The sequence below is a fragment of the Prinia subflava genome, chromosome 3, assembly GCF_021018805.1.
Source record: "Prinia subflava isolate CZ2003 ecotype Zambia chromosome 3, Cam_Psub_1.2, whole genome shotgun sequence".
Taxonomy (NCBI): domain Eukaryota; kingdom Metazoa; phylum Chordata; class Aves; order Passeriformes; family Cisticolidae; genus Prinia; species Prinia subflava.
In genome coordinates this window covers 21730531-21752514 of record NC_086249.1, presented here as the reverse complement: position 1 = coordinate 21752514, position 21984 = coordinate 21730531, and the positions used below count along the sequence as shown (strand labels likewise).

General features: G+C 49.4%; 1 protein-coding gene across 3 annotated transcripts in view; it reads left to right on the top strand.

The window, feature by feature from the left end:
* The window catches only part of GAB2 (GRB2 associated binding protein 2), a 92938-nt gene that overhangs the window by 38021 nt on the left and 32933 nt on the right, over positions 1-21984 (top strand). For all 3 annotated transcript variants that reach the window (XR_010079968.1, XM_063394388.1, XM_063394387.1), the window contains exon 2: positions 14599-14899. Coding sequence is in view for 2 of the 3 variants with exons in the window: in XM_063394388.1 (XP_063250458.1) it covers positions 14599-14899 (301 nt within the window). In the remaining variant the exon portion in view is untranslated. The remainder of the gene's footprint in view (positions 1-14598; positions 14900-21984) is intronic.

Sequence of the window (21984 nt, the reverse complement as noted above, 5' to 3'; positions counted from 1 at the left end):
CCTGTGGACTCTGAGCACCTTGCAGGCTGCCTTTCTGGGAGGAGAGCAGCTTTATCTTTATGACACTAATGGAAAAACAAGACCTAATGACAGCTAATCCTGCTCGTTTCACTTACAGGGCTGCTTTTGGTGCTGAGTGGTGTTTGCACTGTCAGTTTGGCTTTTGCTCAGCAGTTCCCTGCCCCTCCACATCCCATATGAGTTAGTTTGAATCAGGAATTTCTGTGGAGTGAATCTAGTGATTCTCGTGCTAGAGAAACACAGGAGCAGGTAAGAGGAGAGTCTGAGTGTAGGTCTGGATGCCTTTGACTGGAGGATGGCCAGGATGCACCTTTGCTGCCTCATGAGTAAATCCCACCATGTGTGAATGGGTTCATCCACCACCCTTCATCACATTTGCCATTGAAGTTGTTAGTGGAAGCAGCCTGGGGAGAAATCAAGGTTTCTTTCCCAAACCCACAGGTTTGGGGGGGATGAGCACTGCCTAGGATGCGGGACCAGGAAGTCTTGTTTCTCTGACTGTGTCCATTTGGCGTAGGGGCTGAATGTTTCCTTTGTGGTTAGGTCTGTGAAGGCTTGTGTCTAGCCCTTTGCTCTCGTGCCAGGGAGTCCCAGCACTTCCATCCTGGAGCTGTCTCACTGAGACAAAGGACATCAGTCTGTGCTCAACTTCCCCAGCTCTCCCTTTCTCCCTTCTGACGGTTTTCTGTTGGAGTGGAGCATGTTTAAGTGGGTCAACAAAGAGGTCATTTTTCCCAGTACAAAGTATCCTAATAAATTAACCAGTGAGAATTTTAATAATGCATGAAAGGAGAGAGGTTTGCTGCTTTTGGAAAGGCTTTTCAGCTATTGACAGGGTCAACAGCTGGGTCAGTGGCCGTGGGGATTCCAGTGGAGGGAGAGGTGGTGGGCATCATCCTCCAGTGATGGCCATATCCGTGCCGTCGGGACAAAACAGAGCTACCCCTGTTTCAGCCCACTGATACGAGTGTTGTTATCGGTTTTTGAACACACTTTAATGGGCAGATGGAGGAGCTGCTATGGAGTGCTGGTAAAGTGAAGTTAGTACCCACCCAGCTGTCCACTCCTTTGAAGCCTGAGGCACATGGGCTTCAAGCTGGGCTTCCAGCTGGGTTTTCAAAATGAAGAGAGTTGTGTGATCAGTCAGGGGAAACTGTAGACTACCTCAGTTGTGTCTGGCTGCAGCCACTTTTAATGGAATCATTTAAATTTAAGGAGAAAAGGCTAATCCACAGAAGCCACACAGAACAGTCCCGTTGATCTGGTAGATCCTTGGCTCTTGTGAGGTGTTTTTCAGCACCTCAGCTGATTTACTTCCCTTCAGTTTCCTTGAGCTGGAAGAAGTCATTAAATAAGGCAATCTGTCACCATGATCCCAGGTTATTTTTCTGCCCTGGCCAGCCAGATGCGTGGTCGTTCTTCAGGTCAGTCAGAATATTTAATGTTCTCACTGTTCTGTTGGTCAGATGGGAAACAGGAATGACCAGAAACCCTGTGGCATCCCAAATATACAATTGCAAGGGCTTCTATAGGCTCTAATTTTTAGAAGACAGTAGTGATATGACCATTCATTAGGAGTAGGTTGTCTTTGAATGGGCCAACCTCTCATCCATTTGATCTTCTCATCCATGTTGACTAAACTGTGCTACTGTTTATGAAGTGACCTATTATGCACTTGAGTTCCCAGAGCCAAATAGAGTATTTGAGCTCAGGGACATCTTCCTTGGGCTTTGTTTGCTGGCAAAAGCCAAAGGCTGGGGCAGACACGTGGTTAATCAAGTGCCTCAGCACGGTGTTGACTGCTGTTCCTGAAGGCCATGATAGTCTCTGCCAATGCCCAGCCGTCTGCTCTTACAGCACCTGTTAAACCCTGGTTGTCTGTCTTTGAGGTTCTACCTTTTGGGGAAGGTCTTTCCTCCTGCAAGGAAGCCAAGAGGTTTCCTTGCTCTCTTCCAGATTCTTGGAGGACGGTCTCTGGAGACTGCATCTGCTAAAGTTCTTCTGCTGCAACCAGAACTCTCAATGGCTATCTTCCCTTGGGTTTTGTAAGGGTTCCCATCACTGAAGGGCCATGGAGAGGCTCAAAAATCTGATATTTGAGGAAAAGATGAGCAGAGCAATATGAAAAGCACAAGGAGGTCCAGGAAGCAGTGCTCTTCTCACCGTCCCACCAAAGCATGGAAAAAGAAGACAAAAGAAGCTTTCCAGATATGGGGAGAAACAGGTTAGGTTAATCCTGATTAAGGGAATTACTTCCAATCCAGAAGGCAGAAGAAATGTTCAGAAGGGACTCCCTAGGCAGGAATAGGTCAATGCCCAGCATCAGTCCTGGGCCGAATGGTGGAACCCACAGGTCTGCTGATGTCAGGCGAGCTGTCAGGCAATGAGGGCTTAGTCCATACTGCCCCAATCACGTGGCAAGTGAATTAAAACCTGGCAGATCCCAGGAAGATGTCACCCACAAATGGGGCTCTTCTTCCCCGTTTTTCAGGGATTAATACTAAGTCTCAGCATTTCCCTGAGTGAGGCAGATCTAATGGCTCCTGTGGGGAGAAGCTGCCAATGGCACAAAGGGTAATGAAACGGTAAATGTTGAAGACAAATTCATCAGACAGGGCAGTCTGGATCACTTGGCAAGCAGAGCACATTTGAAAAAAATACGTTAGAAGACAGCCCAATGCAAAATTGAACATCAAAGGAGAAAGAAATAAGATTGTTCCTACAGAAAGGGGCAGTGAATCACCAAATGCAGGGTTTTCTGGGTTTGGTAGAAAGAAACTGCCTGAGCAGCTCCTGATGTGAGTTGAGGCTGCAGCAGAAACAGCTAGAGTGACCTTTGATGTCTAAATGAAGGGATAGGAGGTGCATTTATTTTTCCTTATGTGCAACAACACCAAAATGTGTTAGAGTAGCTGGCTGCTAATGTTGATGCCGAAGAGGAAAAAAGGAAACATGACAGTATTGCAGAAATGGTGTTTATCACAGAAATTCATAGACTGGCAGCTGGTTAGTTTCCTGGAAGAGATGAGGGGTTGGAATAGCCAGGTGATTGTGATATTTTCTCTCTGTGGACATGCTAAGGGAGCTCCAGTCTAGGGGAAAAGGGCATCATGAGAGCCCTTTGCAAGATGTCAAACCCACAAAGTGACAGATTGGAAGCAACCCCCTGCTTGTTTTTTTCTTTCTGGAGGTGGTGGCTAAATATGAGGACAAATAAATGGTTAATGGGGTCCATATGGGCATAAATGTGCATTTAATTAAAAGCCTGTGATATAAAAGAAATCAGTTTACAATCAGAATAATTCAGGTTGGAAGGGGCCTTAGGAGTCCTTAACTGCCTGAATCTGTGATCTCACAGCTATGGGGGAACTTGGAGAAAATTTCCTTTTGTATACACATGGTTGAGGAACTGAAGTGTTGTGAGGACTCAACACATACCCCAGCCAAGTGTTGTCACTGACAGGTGTTTTGGCTATTGGGCACATCTGGAAAGGTGTACCTCACTGTAGCAGGCTTGAAAGCAGCAATCTGCATGTTTTAGCTGGCTACCCTCAGCCAGCTGTGCAGCAGGTAAGCTGTGGACCCTTGCATGGTGCAGATTTTGGGTTGTCCCCACGTGTACCCTGAGTTATCCCCCTCTGTGCTCCGAGCTGTTATCCCGACTGCCTGAGCACGGTGCCTGTCAGCGGAGCAGCGGGCAGGGCTGTGGGCTGGCAGGGCTGAGGGAGAGCCCCAGGGAGTGTCTGTGTGTGCATGTGCTTTCTGCGAGTGTCTCCTGGAAACCAGTAAAGCCCCCAGCAGGTTTCAGAGGGGCTTGACAGAAGGATGAGATAATTAAGTCTCCATGAGTTTCATCCAAAAGGGTGAGCTGGAAGAGGAGAGAAATCATATTTAGCTAAGGAAGGGCTTTCACACGAGCTTACATATTAGGAAGCACCAGGGAATCCGCTCATCTGGGTGCCCTTTCAAGCTGCAGGAATAAACCTGAGGCCCTAAAATCAACTGAACCATGACAATCCAGCTGATGGGTGAGTGCTATTGGTGCTGATCTCTGCAGAGCTGTCTTTCTCACAGCAGCTTTTGGCTCCATTTCTCATTTTTGCCCACATTTAATGTGTTTAGCTTCACAGCCTCCTGCCTTTCTGTCTTGCCAAAAGGGAAACAGCCATGTTTCCCAGAGCAAAGCAAGGGCACCATGTGAAGCCACGAAGGCTGAGCTCTGCTGTGAGGGTTGGTGTGAACAGTGCTGCCTCCCTTGCCCCTTCCAAGCCTGGCACATTTGAACATCCACAGAGGGTCGCTCCCAAGTCCTTTGAGTGTGGAATGTTGCACAGTGAGCCAGCATCTAGGATGGCAAGACTCCCTCCTCTTCCTCCTTGTAGTATTTTCCCCGTTACTAACAGTTTTCCTTGCAGACATCCATCATCACACACAGTGGCACTCAGCGACTTTGGGGGGACTTTGTTTCTGTGACCTTGTTCAGTCTCCAGTTGTGGCCAGCTAAACTTGAATCCTCCTGAGCATCCTTCAGCAATGTCATTACTGTGTTGCCCAAAGAAAGTCTCCTTCTGTGTGCCCCAAGCCTGGCTCCTGTTACTTTCCTGTGATATCCTGTCATTCTTGTCCTAGGTGAGAATGAGTAGGTCATCTCCATCGCCTCTCCCTGCCACAGATGGTTTCCTCAGCATCTCTCCAAATCTGACCCTCTTCCAGACCCGCCTCACTGGTTCCTTGCAGAGAAGCCATTACAACCCTTTGATCTTCCTTGTTGCCCCCTTTGTACCAGCAACTGTGGTGTTGGCTCAGCTGCCATGAGGAGGGTTGCAAAGGGTTGTCTGGCAGACTGTGAGTTCAACACGAGCTAAATCAGGCTAATTTCTCCCGTTGCAGAGGTTAGTTGAGCTGGAAGTGGTTACAGACGATGAGACAGCTCATTAAAGTGGCTGAAAATTAACAAGCCTCAGAGCTTTTCTAAAATTAGAAATCATCCCTGGAAAGGCAAGCCAATCCCAAATATCCTGCTACAAGCCAGACTCCTTTAGATGACAGGAAAAACATCCTCACACTTTACTATCAGCTTCACCCTTATGATATCTCCAGCTCATCCTATCAAACCAAATTGGGTTGTGGCTTTTGCTGTGCACAGAGCCTGTTGAGCTCAGAAGAGTCTCAGTATCCCTTGTAAGGCACTTTTTCTGCAGTCTTTAAGCAAAGGAAGTGGCATGCCAAGTGAAGGGGAAAGCATTCTGACACACCTCTCATTCCTGATATCCAATTCTAAGTCCACCTGTATTTCTATCCACCTTCACCTGAGAGATTGAGGGCAGAGCAGTTTAATTACAGGATTCACTGCTAGAGCTGACATGGATGATTATCTCCAACTGATTAAAAATAAACCTCAAATTGGCTTTTTCAGATTCTTTTCTTTGTTCAAAAGCACTGCTTTAATTCAGTCTTGCTTTGAAACACAAGCAGTGTTAAGAGTTTGGAAAGGGTTCACTGATGGGGAATAGATAGCAGCCCCTTCCCTATCTCCCTCTGGGTCTCATGAATGCTCATGGATGTGGAAAAAAAGAAACCCCAAAATGCGATGCTCTGCCTGGAAATTTTCTCTCAGCCAAGCCCAAGCCTGGTGAAAGTAAACTTTGTCCTCTCTTGAGAATCTTCCTGGGTGTCAGGGAGGGCTGGCAAGAGGTGACACAGGCTGGGAGAGCAACCACAGCCTCCAGGAGAAGGCAGAGGGGACATACGCGGTGCTGTTGTGTCTCATGACCCCCATCACTGGGCACTCACGGGGTGACTCCTCTGTGCAATGAGCTTTTCGTGAGCAGAGACTGGGGTGCATTTGCCAGAGAAGCCTGGGGCAGGAACTGTGGCTCCTGCCAGCACAGAATGGGTGCTTTTGGAGCAGATCCCTGTTCATAGAATCATGAAATGGTTTGTGTTGGAAGGGACCTTAAAGACCATCTAGTTTCAGCCCCTCTGTCACAGGCGGGGACACCTTCACTAGACCAGGTTGCTCTAGGCCCCATCCACACTGCCCTGGAACACTTCCAGGGATGGGGCGTGCACAGCTTCTCTGTGCAATGAGGGTAGGAACTCAAGGTAGCCCAAAGCTAGGGCTGAGGGAAGGGAAATTGCTGACAGTGCTGTGGAATTTATTTTGCTCTTGCAGAGGCCAGAAAGCTAGAAAAACTCAGTTATCAAAATGCTTTGCTCCAAGTCATTTATTCATGCTGCGTTCCCATGTCCAGCCCTGCTTGTGTAACGGCCGGGAAAGCTCTTATCAGAGACTGATACCAGAGTCTCAGGAGGGAAAAAAATCTCTGAGCAGTTTGCTTTTACTTCCAGAAATGCAAAGTTGAAAAAGCAAACTAAACTCTGCTCTTGCTCTTGGTGTGCTCACATGGCACGGGCTGACTTGCTCTGGTGGGTTGGTCAGCTCTTGGGTGCGGGGTTGAGTGCCAGTGGTGGCAGCTGGGTTTTGCAGACAGACTTGGAGAGCAGCAGCCTTGATGTGCATCGTGTAAAATATGTATGGCTGTAGTGTCATAATATGTGTGACAAGCAAAATGTCACATCCTGTGTGGTCCTGTGCTGCTGGGACATCCTGTTTGGTTGTTGCAGCCCCGTGTCCTGTCAACCTTCGAAGAGGCCACAAAGTACAAGCCTGGGTATCCTGTAGATTTCCAGGGAGCCCCTGGCTCTGTCTATCCCACACCCACCCACCTGCCTGCACCTCCTCTGGGGGCCTCCCCACAAAGGATGTGCCACGGCAGGGTGGTGGGAGAGATTTCAGCTAGGAATAACAGAGTGGAATACAGAACAGGGCTGAATAGCAGGAAGTAATTCCAGATAACAAAATCCATGCACAGCGGCAGGAATGCACTGGAGGCTCTGCACATGGACCATTCGCAGCCAGCCCCGAGACAAGAGCTGGGCTCCGGGTTCTTCCTGTGAACCCCTTGCTTTTCTAGCACCTTCCCACTTGCAAAGGCGCCATCCAGCTTTCAGCAGAAGGAACCCAGAAAAGGTTGCTTTAGTCAATGAGAGCTGAAAAATGCCAGTGCTGCCCATTCCCATGCTAAATGCTGTGGGTGGGTGTGCGATGGGTGGCTGCACTGGTCACAGTCTGAGTGGTCTCATCAGGTCTCCATATGACAAGTTCAACACTCTTCACCAGGAGTGGACCTGATTATGGAAGAGTAATTTAGACTTGGAGATAACTGAGGTCAGGAGAGACCTTTGGAGGTCTCTGAACCAACTCCCCCTCAAGGCAGGTCTAGGTTGAAGTTAGGGCCAAGTCTGGAGGTAAATCATGTTACTCCTGGTCTTGTCCAGGAAGGTTCTGAATATCTCCAAAGATGGACATCACCCAGTCTGCATTTTTTGTTGTTCTACCCCTCATTGTGAAGCCTTTTCCTTACATCTTCTGAGACTTTTCTGTTGCGTTTCATGCTATCCCCATGCTTTTCCCAGTAGATTTGGGTCCATCCTTTCTACACCCTCCAGACAGGAGCACTCCTGGACCTCCCAGGGTTTCCTGTGTCCTTCATTCTCAGACAGTCACAGCTTGTCTGGTGGTGTGAGTACAGCCTCACTATTTGGTATTTTGTTTTTCCATCCCATCATTAATCAGACGCTCCAGCATCCCATCAGAAATGCTGTCAGTGCCCTCGCATCCCAGAGAGAAACCTTTATTTTCCTAAGATTGACCATGCAGCACAAAGCTACTGAAATCTTTCCAACCGGAGAACTCCTGTAAAATAAACACGACAGGAAATGTTTTCTGCATTGTGTCACTGCTGTATTGTTCATCCCATTGACAGAGGGTGGAAATGGGGAGCTGGTCCTCCAGCTCACACCAGTGTACCTGTAGCTCTGAGCCATCCCACACCCTTCCTTCCCTGGTAGCAAGCATCTCTGATGGCAGGAGATGTTTATGAAGCTTATGTTTTTTTAAAATGATCTTTAAAATAAATAGGCTTTAGCCTGTGTTTGTGCCTCACCTCCATGAAACCCCCTCTCACCGGGCTGTGAGTGATGATCAGTGCAGGATGTCTCCTGCTGGCTCTGCTGCCCTTGGGTGGATGTCACATGTAGTGATTCTGTGTGTGCTCTGAAGCCTAATTACACCTCCAGGAGTGCAAAAAAAATCCCAGAAGGGAAGGTCAGTTTGACAGCCTGAGATATGCACTGGGTTGGGGTTTGTTTTCTTTTTTGCATCACCTTCCCTCTGTTCCTCAGCAAGGCAGAGCCTCTCTGTAGCCCAGCAAGGTTCCCCGTGCCCCGCAGGGTGGTGCAGCTGCAGCGTGGTGTTATTAGCGCTGCCAATCACGGCCCCCAGAGCCGTGCTGATAATGAGCCCACCGTGAACTCAGCCACGCTGGGGCGTGATCAGCGGGGAGCAGTCCCCGTCCCTTTGAGGGGTGCGAGGAGCTGGGACCCCTCTGTTCCCAGCACCGTGTGGAGAGGTGCTGTGAGCAGGCAGTGGGCAAGGAGGACCATGGGGGGATGTGGAAGGGCAGGAGTGGGGCTCAGAGAGCTCCTGTTTGCTCTGGGAACTGGGGACACTGGGACTGTGTGAGGGCTATCAGCCATCACAAACATTACCTGTGCAGACAGAGGGGGCTTTCTTGCTGCTTACAAATCTACTTCCAAGCCACATTTCCTTTGAGTTAGCACTAACACAGGGAGGGGAGAGGTGTTCTTGCATGAATAATAAAACCAGCATCCTCCTGTCCATCAAACGAGATAAAAAGCCCCCAGGGACACAGAGGAAGACAACATTATTATACAGGTCACCAGTAGGTTATTCTGCAATCCTCCTGTGTGGGGCTTGACTCGCTGATGCTGGTAGCACCAGCCACAATAGGGGACCGTGCTCCTGCTGCAGGGCTGAGGGGAGGGCTGGGCAGGGCAGGATCCGCCCCAGGGCTGGGTTACTGTCCAGCAGCCGTAATTGTTACACATGGCAAAAACAGTAGCACCACTGAAGAAGGACCCAAGCCATCCGAAACATCCCATCAGTACACCCCCCTCATCTCTGTCCCCCTTTCCCAGGGGTGATCTTGGCAGGATGGCTAGAGTGGTGGCAGCCTGGAGGGGACATCAAGGTGGCACAGTGACTGGGAAGAACAGTCAGACTGTTCCAGGTGTTGTGGTCTTTCTCACCTGCTCCTAAAGTGTGAACTCCTCTCTGCCACACCAGATGTGCCAGGAGCCGGAGGGAGAACATGCTCAATGGGGTGCAAGGCTAATCTGCATTGCAGAGTGACAGCTCTGTGGCTGGAGCAGACTCATTGCTTTCTGTGGGCATGGTGGCACCCCCATTGGCAGCTGGTGGCCACAAGGGCAATGACAGGAGCCATCCTGCACCCAGGACCCCTCTGGTTCTGGGCAAATCTGGGACACAAGCACCTGCTTGCCCTGCTGTGGGGTTTCCTGCTTGAATCACTCAGTCCTCAGCTTCATCCTGGTGTGAGAAATTTGCCTGATGTCATGGCTAGGTCGCTCATCCTGCCTGCCAGCTTGGATTAGATCCTGTGATTTGTGTCAAATCAGATTTTGGAAGGTTTATTTCACGCTGCTGGTGTGCAGTGCTGGTGGGCATGAAGTTGGTGTCGAGGAGAAGTAACAGGACAAAGAGATTTCCTGGGAAATATACAGGTCCTCTCCTCTCCTCTCCTCTCCTCTCCTCTCCTCTCCTCTCCTCTCCTCTCCTCTCCTCTCCTCTCCTCTCCTCTCCTCTCCTCTCCTCTCCTCTCCTCTCCTCTCCTCTCCTCTCCTCTCCTCTCCTCTCCTCTCCTCTCCTCTCCTCTCCTCTCCTCTCCTCTCCTCTCCTCTCCTCTCCTCTCCTCTCCTCTCCTCTCCTCTCCTCTCCTCTCCTCTCCTCTCCTCTCCTCTCCTCTCCTCTCCTCTCCTCTCCTCTCCTCTCCTCTCCTCTCCTCTCCTCTCCTCTCCTCTCTCCCTATATGCACTATAAGGGTTTGGTAGTAAAAACATTCGTATTTCAGGTTTGAGAGATGTGGCTCAGAAGTTGATCCAATTTGAAAGAACATCCCTTTCAACCCAAAGCTAACAGTCTCTGACTGTTTCAAATTCCTCACTTCAGAGCTAAGACAATACTGCGTGGGCCACTCCTACAGACCCCACCAAGAGCCTTCTCTCCATGTTGTCACTGTTTGATTCCTACTCATGATTGTGGCACTTGTCAAGTTCCCCAGGGATGGATACCTGGCTTTACTGACATTTGAATTATTATTTCCCTCACCTCTTTTTTTCCTGAAACAGCGTATAGGCTGGATCTCTGTGTTCACTGTGCAGGTAACAGGGCAGCAGAGTGGAAGATGCTGTCTGTCCCTCACCATAACCATAGTTAATAAAGCCCTTCTCTGGGCTCTCAGTCAAAGCATTTGGATTATTGGGCACTTGGAGGCCCCAGATTCTCTGAGCTCTCTGCCCTGATGCCACCAGCTCTGTCACAGCATTGCACAGCCACAGGGGACATGAGGGGCCTCACTCCTGGAGTGGTGGGGTGGTATCTCAGGAGCAGCCACCCGTTTGGCTCTTCTGGTTCCTCACCCAACAGACGGAACAGGAAGGGTGCCAACCACTGCCTGAGCCCCCCCAAACATCCTTGCTCAGTACTCTCAGCCAGTGAACCCGGCAGCACTGGCTCCCCTCTGCCAACCCAGCTCTCCATAAAACAACCAGCTCCAGATAGCATCCAGCTGGAAAGAGCTCCATTCTGTAAACTTTGCTGTGAACTTTGCCACGGCACTACTGAGGTGGAAAAAAACTGAGCAGCAGCCGCGGTTCTCAGCGTCCAGGGAGGATTCACATCGCAGTGGGAGCATGGTGGGCACCTTTTTTTTAACAAACAAGTCTTTAAAAGGAGTCCTTGCCAAGTGTCAAAATATTTCTCAGTGATGATATTAAGGGCCTTTGGCAACCGTAATTTAACCGTGAAGGAACCTGATGCCGGCAAAGGACCGCACAGCTGGAAATCTGTGCTGCAAAGCACCATTTTATGGCTGTTAAGCTGTTGGCCTCTCAACGTTGTAAAGCTGTTAAACAAACACAGCCCTTGGCTCACAACACGTGTCAGGGAGGCACAGTGTTCTGGCAGGAGCAGACTGATGGCAACTGGGGCTTCAAAAGAGCTGTGAAGAGATAGAAATAAGCAGAGAAGGAAAATTCAGATGGAGGATGAGATGCCTGTTGGCCATCACAGCTTCATGCTGGGAGAAGGTGGTCTTGGAAAGAGTGTGTAGGCTCACATGGAGTTGCATCCTCCCCTGGTTTGGCATCAGATGAGATTGCCACGCACATATGGAGCCCATACATCTTACAACTGTCATAGCTGCTGGTCTGCAGACCCTTAAATCACTCTCTTGCAGGAAGGTGATGTCCTAGGGAAGCCTAAACGTAGAAGATTTGGATGGTATTTGTAGCTTTGAATGGGGAAATAGGTGTCCCAGGAGGAAGAGCCACATGCTGCAAACTGCATATCCTTTGCTGCATATAGTGACATGTTGAAGCAAGCTCTGTTAGTGCCAAGAGATGCCCCAAGAGCAGCCACAGCCTAGAGAACACAAGCTGAGCCCTGGTCCCAGTAAAGGCATAGCAAATCCACAGGGAAGAAAAAAAATGCACTTGCTGAGCCCAGCACTCAAGAATTTGGAGAAAATGTCCACAAAAGTAAGGAGGTTCCCGTCTATTTCTTAACTATTTACTTCTATTCTCTTCCAGCAATCATTGTTTATTGCTTTGGCTTGGAAGCTGATCTTAGGAGGCAGGAACAGCTGGTCCTGCTGTGGGGAAGTGTGGTGGGAGATGCCTCCAGCTGTGCTGCCTGCAGCCACCTGTCCAGGACAGGCACTCCTTAGACTGCTGCCATGAGCTCTTTTTCTGGGTCAGAAGCTGCATTAGAAGAACATCAGTGACTCTTTGTCATAAGGAGAGCACCACACAGAGATGGACAGCCTGGTCTTCCCAGGGGTGTGGGACTCCTTCCCTGTCCAGTGGTCCCACTCTCCAGTGATACTCCATCTCCTGAAGTTTTCCAAGAAATGTGCCTGCAAGACCATTCTTTTGCAACCAGCCTATAAGCTTATCCAAAACAACCAGACTGTGTGTGGTGTGCTGTTTTCTCTGCCAGATCTTGACTCTGTGGTACCTTTCATTGCTACCAGACAGACCAAAGAGAATTGGAGGAGTTGTGGTTCTTACATTGCTGATAAACAGAGAGGTCATGGTAGCATCATTTGTCCTGCTTGCAGCATTTCCTCCTGCTTTCTCCATGAAAACTCTAAATTCTGGAGTCTAGTTTCTGCACTTTGTAGGTTTTGTAAAGCAGTGTAATGAAGGGAGGGTGCAAGACTGGACTCTAAATGGTTGGAAAGCAGCAAGCTAAGCAGCAAGAACTGGTGCTGGATGTCTGCATTCAGGTGCTGGTTCATGTGGTTGCACATCTCCATCTTCTTGCAGTCCCCTCACTGCTGCATGCCCATGTCCTAGTGCTGCCAGGAGGCTGCAAAGATGACTCAGTGTTAACAGGAAGAAGCTAACGGGACATTTACCACCTAGAACTAGGAAAAAAATTGTTCGTGGGTTTGTTTCCCAATAATTTGGGTGATCCATTTTGAGGAGATGGACTAGTAAATTATTGCTGCTGCTTGGTGAAATTGGTTTTTTCCCTCCCTGATGGACACAGCTCCACTGTGTCTATTTTGTCACTCAAAAGCAGCCATTTTGATGAGAAGTGGGTGAGATTAAGCCAAAATCTGCTAGCCTTGCACGTCCTCTTGCTAAGCAATTTGCTGCTTCGCTGCCTTTGGAAGATTGCACTGAAGTTGCTCTCCTGGCACCAGGAGCCGTTTTGAGAATTAGTGCAAAACTAATTTGATTACAAATCTCAAAGACACCAACAAAAGCTATTTTTAAGCTTTTGAGAAGTATGGTCTGAATCAGACTGTTCAGGGAAAACACCACGGGAGTTTCTTACCATTATTTCAGCCACAAAATTCTCCAAAGCTGTGGGATCCTGCTGCAGTTGACTGGCACATGCCCATCACCAGTACGTAAAGTTTGTGGTCAGCACCTGGGGAACATCATGAGGGACCCAGCACACTGCCTGCCTTGGTGCCTCTCTTGGGTTACTAAAGGTGTTTGTCCTTCCTTCTTAGAAATATTGTGTGCTTCCTCATAACCCAGCCTCTTACATCAGAACTCCAAAGCTGGTTATATATAAAAATATAAACAAGGTATATCTCATAAAAAAAGCACCCCTGTCCAGAGCCAGGGCAGGATGGTGAGGATCACATCCCCTCCCTTAACGTCCTCTGGTACAAATTGAGATCTGTGTCAGGTAATGCAGGAGCACTGGTCGTAATTCACATCATGCTTATCCACGTGCACCTCTCAAATCTTTGCTGCCTTCAAAGGCAGCCTGAACCAGCTCTTTTAAGGGCTACACTTAGATGTAATCCTTCCCTTCCCTAGGCTGTGGGAGCTGAGGCCTCTGCAAGGGAGCACAGCTCTGCAAAGGAGAGCAACTCAAGGTGGTCCCTCGGCCCTGTTCATGCCACATGCAGGTGCCATGATCCTCACTCAGAGCACACCCCAAAGAAACCTCATGGGATGGGGGCTTACACCTGCACAGTTTTCCCTGTAATTTCAATTTTAGCATTTAACATGTTATCCTTGTGGCTGTTCCCCTTCCTGTGGGCTCCCAGCTGTGTCTGGTGTGGGGAGGGCAGCAGGGCTGCAGCTCTCAGGGCCAGGGCTGATGGCTGACATTTGTTTTGCTGGTTTGGTTCAAACTCCACAACCCCCTGAGTCCATTCCACAGGTAGTTTGGCCAGGAGCCGCTGTCAGCAGTGCTCGGAAGAATCAATGATAACCTTTTCCTTTGCTAAGGAGTCATCTACATGCCAGGGAGCAGAGGATGCTGGAAAACAAATGAAGCTGGGATTCTCTATGGGTCTCCCTGGCATTATTCCTGATATTTAAAAAAAAAAACCAGTTCTCCTTTGGTTTTATTAGTCCTTCTGTCCTGGCATTTAAACAGAGATTGGCATGGTCAGTATCTGCAGACACATCCTGTGGTGCTCTCGGGTTTCTCTGAAGGTTAGGACACCCAGGGTGCTGCATCCAGAGTGCCTCAGTTCCTCTGAGCTGCTGGAAGGCAAATTGGCATTGTGACACATGGTAATGGCACTGCACAGAGAGACCTGGTAATCCCACATCACGGAGAGAAGGGCATTTGGGTCCTGGCAGCATGTCTGGGCTGTAGGGTAGGAGCAAGGTTCCTCTGAGCCTCAAGATTGGCACCTTTTGGGGTCATCTTATGCTATGATGCTATTTCAGTATTTAATTCTCCTGGATTTTAGTATTGAACTGAAGAACTGAGCTGAGTCTGTGGACCTCTTGCAGGTATGCCTGAGCAGCATCCCAGAGCACTCCACGGCGGAGAAGTGTCACATCCCTCTGTGTCACCGTGTGCCTAGCAGCGGGTTTTTGCTCTCACAGATTGAGCAGTGGGGTTCACGCTTGTTCGTGTCTTGGTTTCAGGCATGGAAGAAGCGCTGGTTCGTCCTGCGCAGTGGTCGGATGAGTGGCGACCCCGATGTCCTGGAGTACTACAAAAATGACCACTCCAAGAAACCTCTGCGTGTCATCAACCTCAATTTCTGCGAGCAAGTGGACGCGGGCCTCACCTTCAACAAGAAGGAGCTGCAAGACAGCTACATCTTTGACATCAAGACGAGTGACAGGACCTTCTACCTGGTGGCTGAGACTGAGGACGACATGAACAAATGGGTTCGCAGCATCTGCCAGATCTGTGGCTTCAACCAGTCCGAGGAGAACACAGGTACCATGAGAGACAGGTCCATGGCTAAGAGCGTCTTCTCCCCTGTCCTCCCAATGGGCCCGGGTTCTCTTTCAGATCAGACCTGTAGGAGGGGGGTGCACCTGCCACAAAGGTGGGGGGGCTGAAGTGGGAAATTGGTGGATATGTGGGAAACCTTCATGAGGCTTTCCTGCCTCTGACATCTAAAGAGCTGTCTTGGCTACTGTGAGAGCAAATCATTTTTACCCTCCATAACTCTCGACCTTTCAGTCTCTTACAAGAAGTTGGTGGTGTCTGGGGACTTTTTTAGCTGCAGCCTGTGTCCCTATCGATCACCAAAATCCCTTTAGGAGTGGTGGGAACCAGCAGTGAAAATCCTCCCTTGCTCAGAGGTTCAATCCCTTGATGGAGTAGGGGGAGAAGCTTTACTGGAACCATTTTCCTCTCCACTGCAGCTGTCCCAACTGCTGACAGGCTCTTGTGTGGAGGACAGAAATACTCCCTGCACCTGCATCCCCATCGCTTCCTCAGGGAAAGCGGTGAGAAGGGGAAGGAAAACTCCAGGTAGTTTATGTGCAGTGAGGGGACCTATTGTCTGAGTTGTGCTCCACCATCCAAACTCAGTTGCACTTGGGCAAGCCTCTACATTAAGCACCAGTGAGCTGCCTCTGCTTTCACCATGAGGGCACACATAAATCTCAAGTGAGATGGGACGGGGGAGTGAGCCTGGGGTGCAGCTCTGCAGTCACCTGCCCATCCCATTATTCGTGGTAGCTCCTCTGAGTATCTTTGCTTCATCTCATCTGTGGGCCAGTCTCATCCAAGGGACTGTAGGCCTGTGCTTTGTCTACGTGGAATTCCCCATAACAAGGTCCAGCTTGAGTCTGTTTTGGTCCCTCGTGGAGCAGCTGCCATCCGCAGGAGTTGAAACCCTGCCAAGGGCTCGTCAGGCAGGACAGCAAACAAAGCATCGCAGCAGCGCGGATGCGATCGCCGCTGACTGACGCATGGAACAGGATGTCACCTTGGCAATGGGCGCACAAGTGGCAGAAAGGATCCTTGATAACGTCCCCAGCCGGGTCTTTCAGGGAAAGGTCAGGCTAAATAAATTACATACCTTTCCAATGTCGGCAGCGCAGCCCTCAAGGTTCAGCAGAATTGTTCAGGCCCCTTTTTTAAGAGCTGTTTCATTGCAGGATTTTCCATTTTGCGTGCGTTCAGCTGGGGGAACTGTTTTTCTTCTCATTTAGTAAAATGAGCTTTCAGCCCAGCGGCAGCAGGATCGATATGGGGCTTCAGTGAAATATAAATCTGGGCAGCAAAAGGAAAAACAATCTCCCGCTTGCAAGTACATCTGTCCCAAAGGGCACACAGGGATCATCAGGCTGCAGAGATCCAAGCAGTATTCCCTGCAGGATCATGGAGTGACATCAGCAAAAGAGGAACAAAAATCCCTATTTGTAACAGAATCACAGCTCGTTAATGCTGTAGGGAAAGTACCCACTTGAAACAGTACCCAGCTGCCAAAGTGTGATTTTCTGAGTAAGCCAAGAAAAAGCCTGCAACAGCAAATGCAGCAGATGTGTCCAGATGCTGCAGCAGAGACAGAGCATGAATTATTCAGGGCTGGTGCTTCGCTTCGCTCCTTGCCAAAGCAGTGACCCCATGCTCACCTTTCCTTCACCATCCCTGCTAAGTAATGGCAAATAGATCATCCATTTCCCAAGGTGGGTAGTGTTCATTTGAAGAACCCATGGCCTGAGGCTGGGCGGAGAAGTTAGGGATCACTGGAGCATGATGGGTGTTGGGGGTCTTATCCATCCTGGCATATATAAGCTCATCAGGCATCCTTCCTGAGGTGTCATCTGGAGGGAGTAATGAAACAGGTGTAGCAATGTTTGAAACTGCGCTGTGCTGTGCTCCCTCTTCATCACCTCCTTAAAGTCAAGGGTGGATGGGTGGGAGAGGATCAAGAGTTTGTGCGAGATTAAGACAGGACCTGAGTAGAAACAAAGCTTGGGACACTTGGCATTTTAATCTTGGACCTTCCTCTCCTTGTGCCTTGTCGTTGCCTCTGCTTTGGCGAATGAATGAGTTGGTAATTGGATGAACCAAAAAGGAGGAGGAAAAGGTAACCATTGTGAGCAGGAATAGCTCCATGCTAATTGTAGCAATTAATTAACTAAACCTCCTTCTCCCAGCAGACAGGCAGCGTGGTGGAACAAGATCAGAAACTGCCAGGGAAGCCACTGTGCACATTTTTCTGGTTGTACTTGTTCCTGAATGTGTGACTGCTTTATGCTGGCCCAAAAGCCTTGCTGGGTCTGGCCCCACAGCCAGGCTGTTCCCAGCTGGGCTGTATGCACATCTCAGCAAGGGGAACACTCTATCACTGGCAAACACATCTACTGCAGTTGCCATCATATGCTGAATTACTGCCTCCTCGAAGGGGCACCCCACATCAGCTGAGCCCCAGCCACCAGTCACTAGTTTGCCTATAACCCAATGGTGATGGAGGACAAACTCATTAGCTTTTGAGGCAGTTTAGGTAAAAGCCTGTTCCACCAGCTCCCCGTGACGGTAGGGAAAAGGCAGGGTAAAAAGTCTTTTTAGCATGATTTAGTAAGCAAATGGGCAACCTGGAAGCAGCGATATAAACTGGCTGCAAACCCTCTGCACCAGTGTGGGACCATGCTTAGGTGCTCCCAAAAGGCAAAGCAATGAAAGGCAAACAGATTTACACCCTTTGATGCTTCTTTCCGTTTGCAGCTCAATGGGAGAGTGTAAATTTTCTGTCACTTGGTTTTCCCATTAGTCCTTCATGTCCTGTCTAGACAGGGGGACTCTCAGGATTAAGGAGGAGGCTGGACTTTCGGGCGGTTTAATGTCATGCTATGGCTCACTGCTGGTTTGCTGATCTCCAGCTGCATTACACATCTGGTTCAGCGGAAGGAAGCTCGTTTCAGCCTCAGGGTCTGTCTATTAGTAAAGCAGAGGGTCCTGCCAGCTGTCCCAAGAAGCAGCCGCTCAGCAAAGTCACCCCGGTGGCTTTGTTCCGTCCCCCGACCTGAAAATAATTGCAGAGCAGCACGATTACATCTGCCAGGAGAAGGGAAATTAAATTGATTTTAAAGTGTTTACCCAGACTGTGGCAAAGCTCTTTGTTTCTGTTAACACCTATTTACTTTGAGAGCTAATTACTATTTTTGAACAAGCAGAACCTCACAGGATCCCAGCTCCTCTGCGTGTCTGAGGAAGCTGACTGTGCTCATGTGAAGTAGATTTGCTCCTGTCTCAGTGCTGCCTTTACACTGCAGTTTGCCCTGCTGCCACCTTGAGTGATCCAAATACAACGAGGGGAGAGACTAGGCAGGGCCCCGGGCCACAGGCTACATGAGAAAGGCCAGTGCGTGGGTATTTCAAACCATCTGCATTTTCCCTGCCCTAGTGGGCAGGCAGCCAGGGCTCAGCTGTGAACTGGATTTTCTCATATGCTTTGTTTGTTGAAGTTAAAAAAACCACCAAATCCCACTAAACATATCTGATGTGCCATTAACCCTTTCTGAAGCTGATGCTTCAGCCAAAGCCCCTCCTTGTCCCATCCCCAGTACAACAGAGGTGCAGCCATAGCAGCCTGTAGTTTAATTTCTCATGAAACAGTGTGTGCCCATGCAGTGAGCGTGTCCTTGAAGGGACCCTGTGCAAGGATTAGTTATTTTGAAGGAGTCAGCAACTTTATTAACTTCATGTCAATTTACTGTGGCACCCCCAGCATGTCCCCAGAGCTCCTTTTCTATCTTCTCCATGGAAAGGGGACTCTTTTAGGGGTTTGGATTTGTGGGTGCTGACCAAACATGGGTGGGATTTTAAAAGCTTATTCATGCACATCATTTATGCCCCTGTACTAGAAATTTAACCCAGACATGAAACTAGGGAAGGGAATATTTTTGGGTAAGTAGATGTCCTTGCTCTGAGCTGAAAGCTCCTTCCACTTGGAGAGGGTGAGGAAGGTGTGGGAAAAGATGGCACTGGGCTCCTGCCCTGATGGGTTGTGTCTGGCAGCAGTAGCCTCTCCCACCCACTCCAGGCATGTTGTCTTCTTTTTTCTCTCTCTGTTTTTTTGGGGGTTTTTTCCTATCTGGGACTTAATTTCTTTTATTTTTTTCTCTGCTTTCTGTCAGGGGGGTTGCTCCAGGGCAGTTCTGAGTTCTGGCTATCTTTCCCCTCTATCTCCTAGGCTTGGCATTGGTACTTTACATCATGGCAGGGATCAATCCCCAGCAATCCCAGCAATGTCTCACTGAGCAATGGGTCAGGGCTGAGCATTAAAGAATGGAAATGTGTCTCTCCTTCCTCCTTCAACTCAGACATGCTCATTCTAGCAGTTTAGTGGATCAGCCTCTGGATACCAGTCACTTTCTGCTCACACTGGTGAGATCTGCACCTCACATGTGTGGGTCTCTTTGGCTTGGTTCTGCCCCAGACCCTGCACCAGTTGCCCCTGTCCAACCCATGAGAGCAAATTTATTGTTCTTATTTGACTTGCTCTGGCTGGGGGTCCCATATGGGCCACAGGCTGGTTGCCCCCCAGCCTGCTGCCTTCAAGTCTGTGTTGTGACCCCATGTGGCTGCTCTTGCACCCTCCTTACTTCTCTCCCAAAAACGTTTGTCCTAGCAACAGGCCAGAGATACCTCCAGCCCTGTTGATTCCTTGCAGCCAGGGTTGCCTGGGTGTTTGCCCAACAAAGGGAGCTCAAGACGGACCAGAGAAGAAAACAACAGAGATACCCCTGAAGACTTGTTGGGAGGACAGGAGCTGCCCAAAACTCAGTGAAGAGGCTGTGGGCTGCAAGACAGGAGTAAAACCAGGTTTGAACACTGTATACCACTCGCCTCTCCCAAACACTTCCAAGTCACCAGTGTTCCCTATCCCTGCATGCAGGAGCAGGGCACCAGGGAGCACATGCAAGGTGACAGTTGCTGCATTCCTGCCACCACTGCCTCTCCCATGGCCAGGAAGAACCAAAGCAGAGGGGAAATACACAAGACCAGATACTTCCTTGCTATTGTGCCTAGCACATGCCTCCTTCCTTCCCTACTTGTACCCTTGAGGAGTTCCAAGCCCAGAGCCCAGCCAAGGAGTGTGCAGAGGCTGAGGAATGTGGGATGAGAAACGGGGGCAAGGAGGGCAATGTGGGGGTGTCCTTGTGTCCCTGACAGCACCCGAGCCCTGCTGTGCCTTGTTTTGGGATCTGCAGGCAGCACTGCCACCTAAGGGCAATGCAGCAGGCAGCCCCTTGTGGAGCCTTGTGCCCTCAAGTTCGCCATGACTTCCTAGAATTACAGAATGCTCTGGGTTGGAGGGGGCCTTAAAGATCATCCAGTTCCAACCCCTCACCATAGACAGGGACAACTTCCACTAGACCAGGTTCCTCAGAGCCCCATCCAACCTGGCCTTGAACACTTCCAGGGACGGGGCATCCACAGCTCCTCTGGGCAACCTGTGCCACTGCCTCACCACCCTCACAGGAAAGAATTTCTTCCTAATATATAATTTAAACCTGCCCCCTGTCAGTTTAAATTTATTCCCCCTTGTACCACTTGACGTTTTAGCTTCTGTTGACACAAGTCAGTCGGTCTTGACTCCATCTTTAATCCCTGGTGTGAGCTGTACTTGGATATCAGCTCACATGGAGGCCAGTCTGTCCCCTGGCACACACTACAACAAGCAATGAACAAGGGTACGTTTGAGTTCATTGAGTTTGACCCATGGGATGGACGGGGCATATCTTGTTGGATTCTCTCCAGATACCTCACCCTCCCATGTTTGTTCACCTATCCAAAGACCTAATGTCCCCTGCCCCATTTGGGACATGGGGGTGGCTTGTGTTGGGACAGGAATGTGGAGCCTTGAGCCCTGTACTCTGACCTGGTGTCCCACCGTACATGCAGATGCAGCCTTTTCCTCTTTTCCCATTAATACTTTCAGCACTCAGTGTCAAGGAGCTCCTTCTTCTAAAACACCCATGTCACATTGAGATCCACTGGTTGCATGTGTCAAGGACGTTTGAATCAGGTCCCCCTCATCCTTTTCTTCCATGTTCTGAGTGTTCCTAACAAGGGGAACAGTTGTGGCTGCAAATTCACTCTGGAGGACAAATACAGATGTCATATCTTGACCCTAGGTTTGGCCCAGCCTCGCTGGAATAGATAGGAGAGATCTGGTGGCCCAAACTCACTTTGGACGAGGTTCATGGTTAAACTTCAGGTGCATGCAAGCACCTTCTTGCCAGCTACAGTTCATTCCTTAGCCTTCCTGCCACTTTAAATTTTCTCCAAACTTCCCTGACCCTGGTTTTTCTGCTCCACAAACAGCAAGTTATTTTAAGATCTGACACTGTTCAGTTTTTATTTCTATGTAAACAATACCAGAGATGGAGTGGTATTGGCACAAAGGAGCATCTTGAGAGCAGTTAACTGCCTGCTGTCTTTTTCCCTCTTTTTCCCTCCTTCCCTCTGGAGATAAGCTAGTTGAGGTACTGGTGAGTCTGCTGAAGAGCAGAGCGCCACTAATGACCTGGAATTTGCTTCCTAGAAGACAGAAACAGGGCTGATCTTTACCAGCTGATCAGGGTGTCCTTGCTGTGATTCCACTGGCAATTTGGAGAGGGAATCGATGCTGCTAAGAGTGAGACGTGTTTGGGTGCTTGTAGTCTGTCCACTTCTAGGAATAAAATGAAAAAATATGTCTAGAAGTAGGCCAATCATTTGCACCCTGAAAGTGGCCATTTCTTTCCTTGGTTCTCCAAGAAACTAGGACTGATGAGCTCTTTCTCCTGAAACTCATCCCACCTGTCTCAAGACTTCTGTCAAGGCCTTTGCTATCAAGCTGGATCTTCAGTGATTTCATTTCCATCATTTCATTTACAGCAGACAACGATCAACCCCTGCTCTTCTTCCGTACCTTATTCCTCTTGCTGTACTCTGCTCTTCAGCACGCTGGGTTCCCAGAAACGTTGCAGGACCAGAGTCAGCAGTGGGCGGCTGTGGTGGCCACTGTCCTTGATACTAAGAGGAGGATTCCTGCCCATATAGGTGCCAAGAAA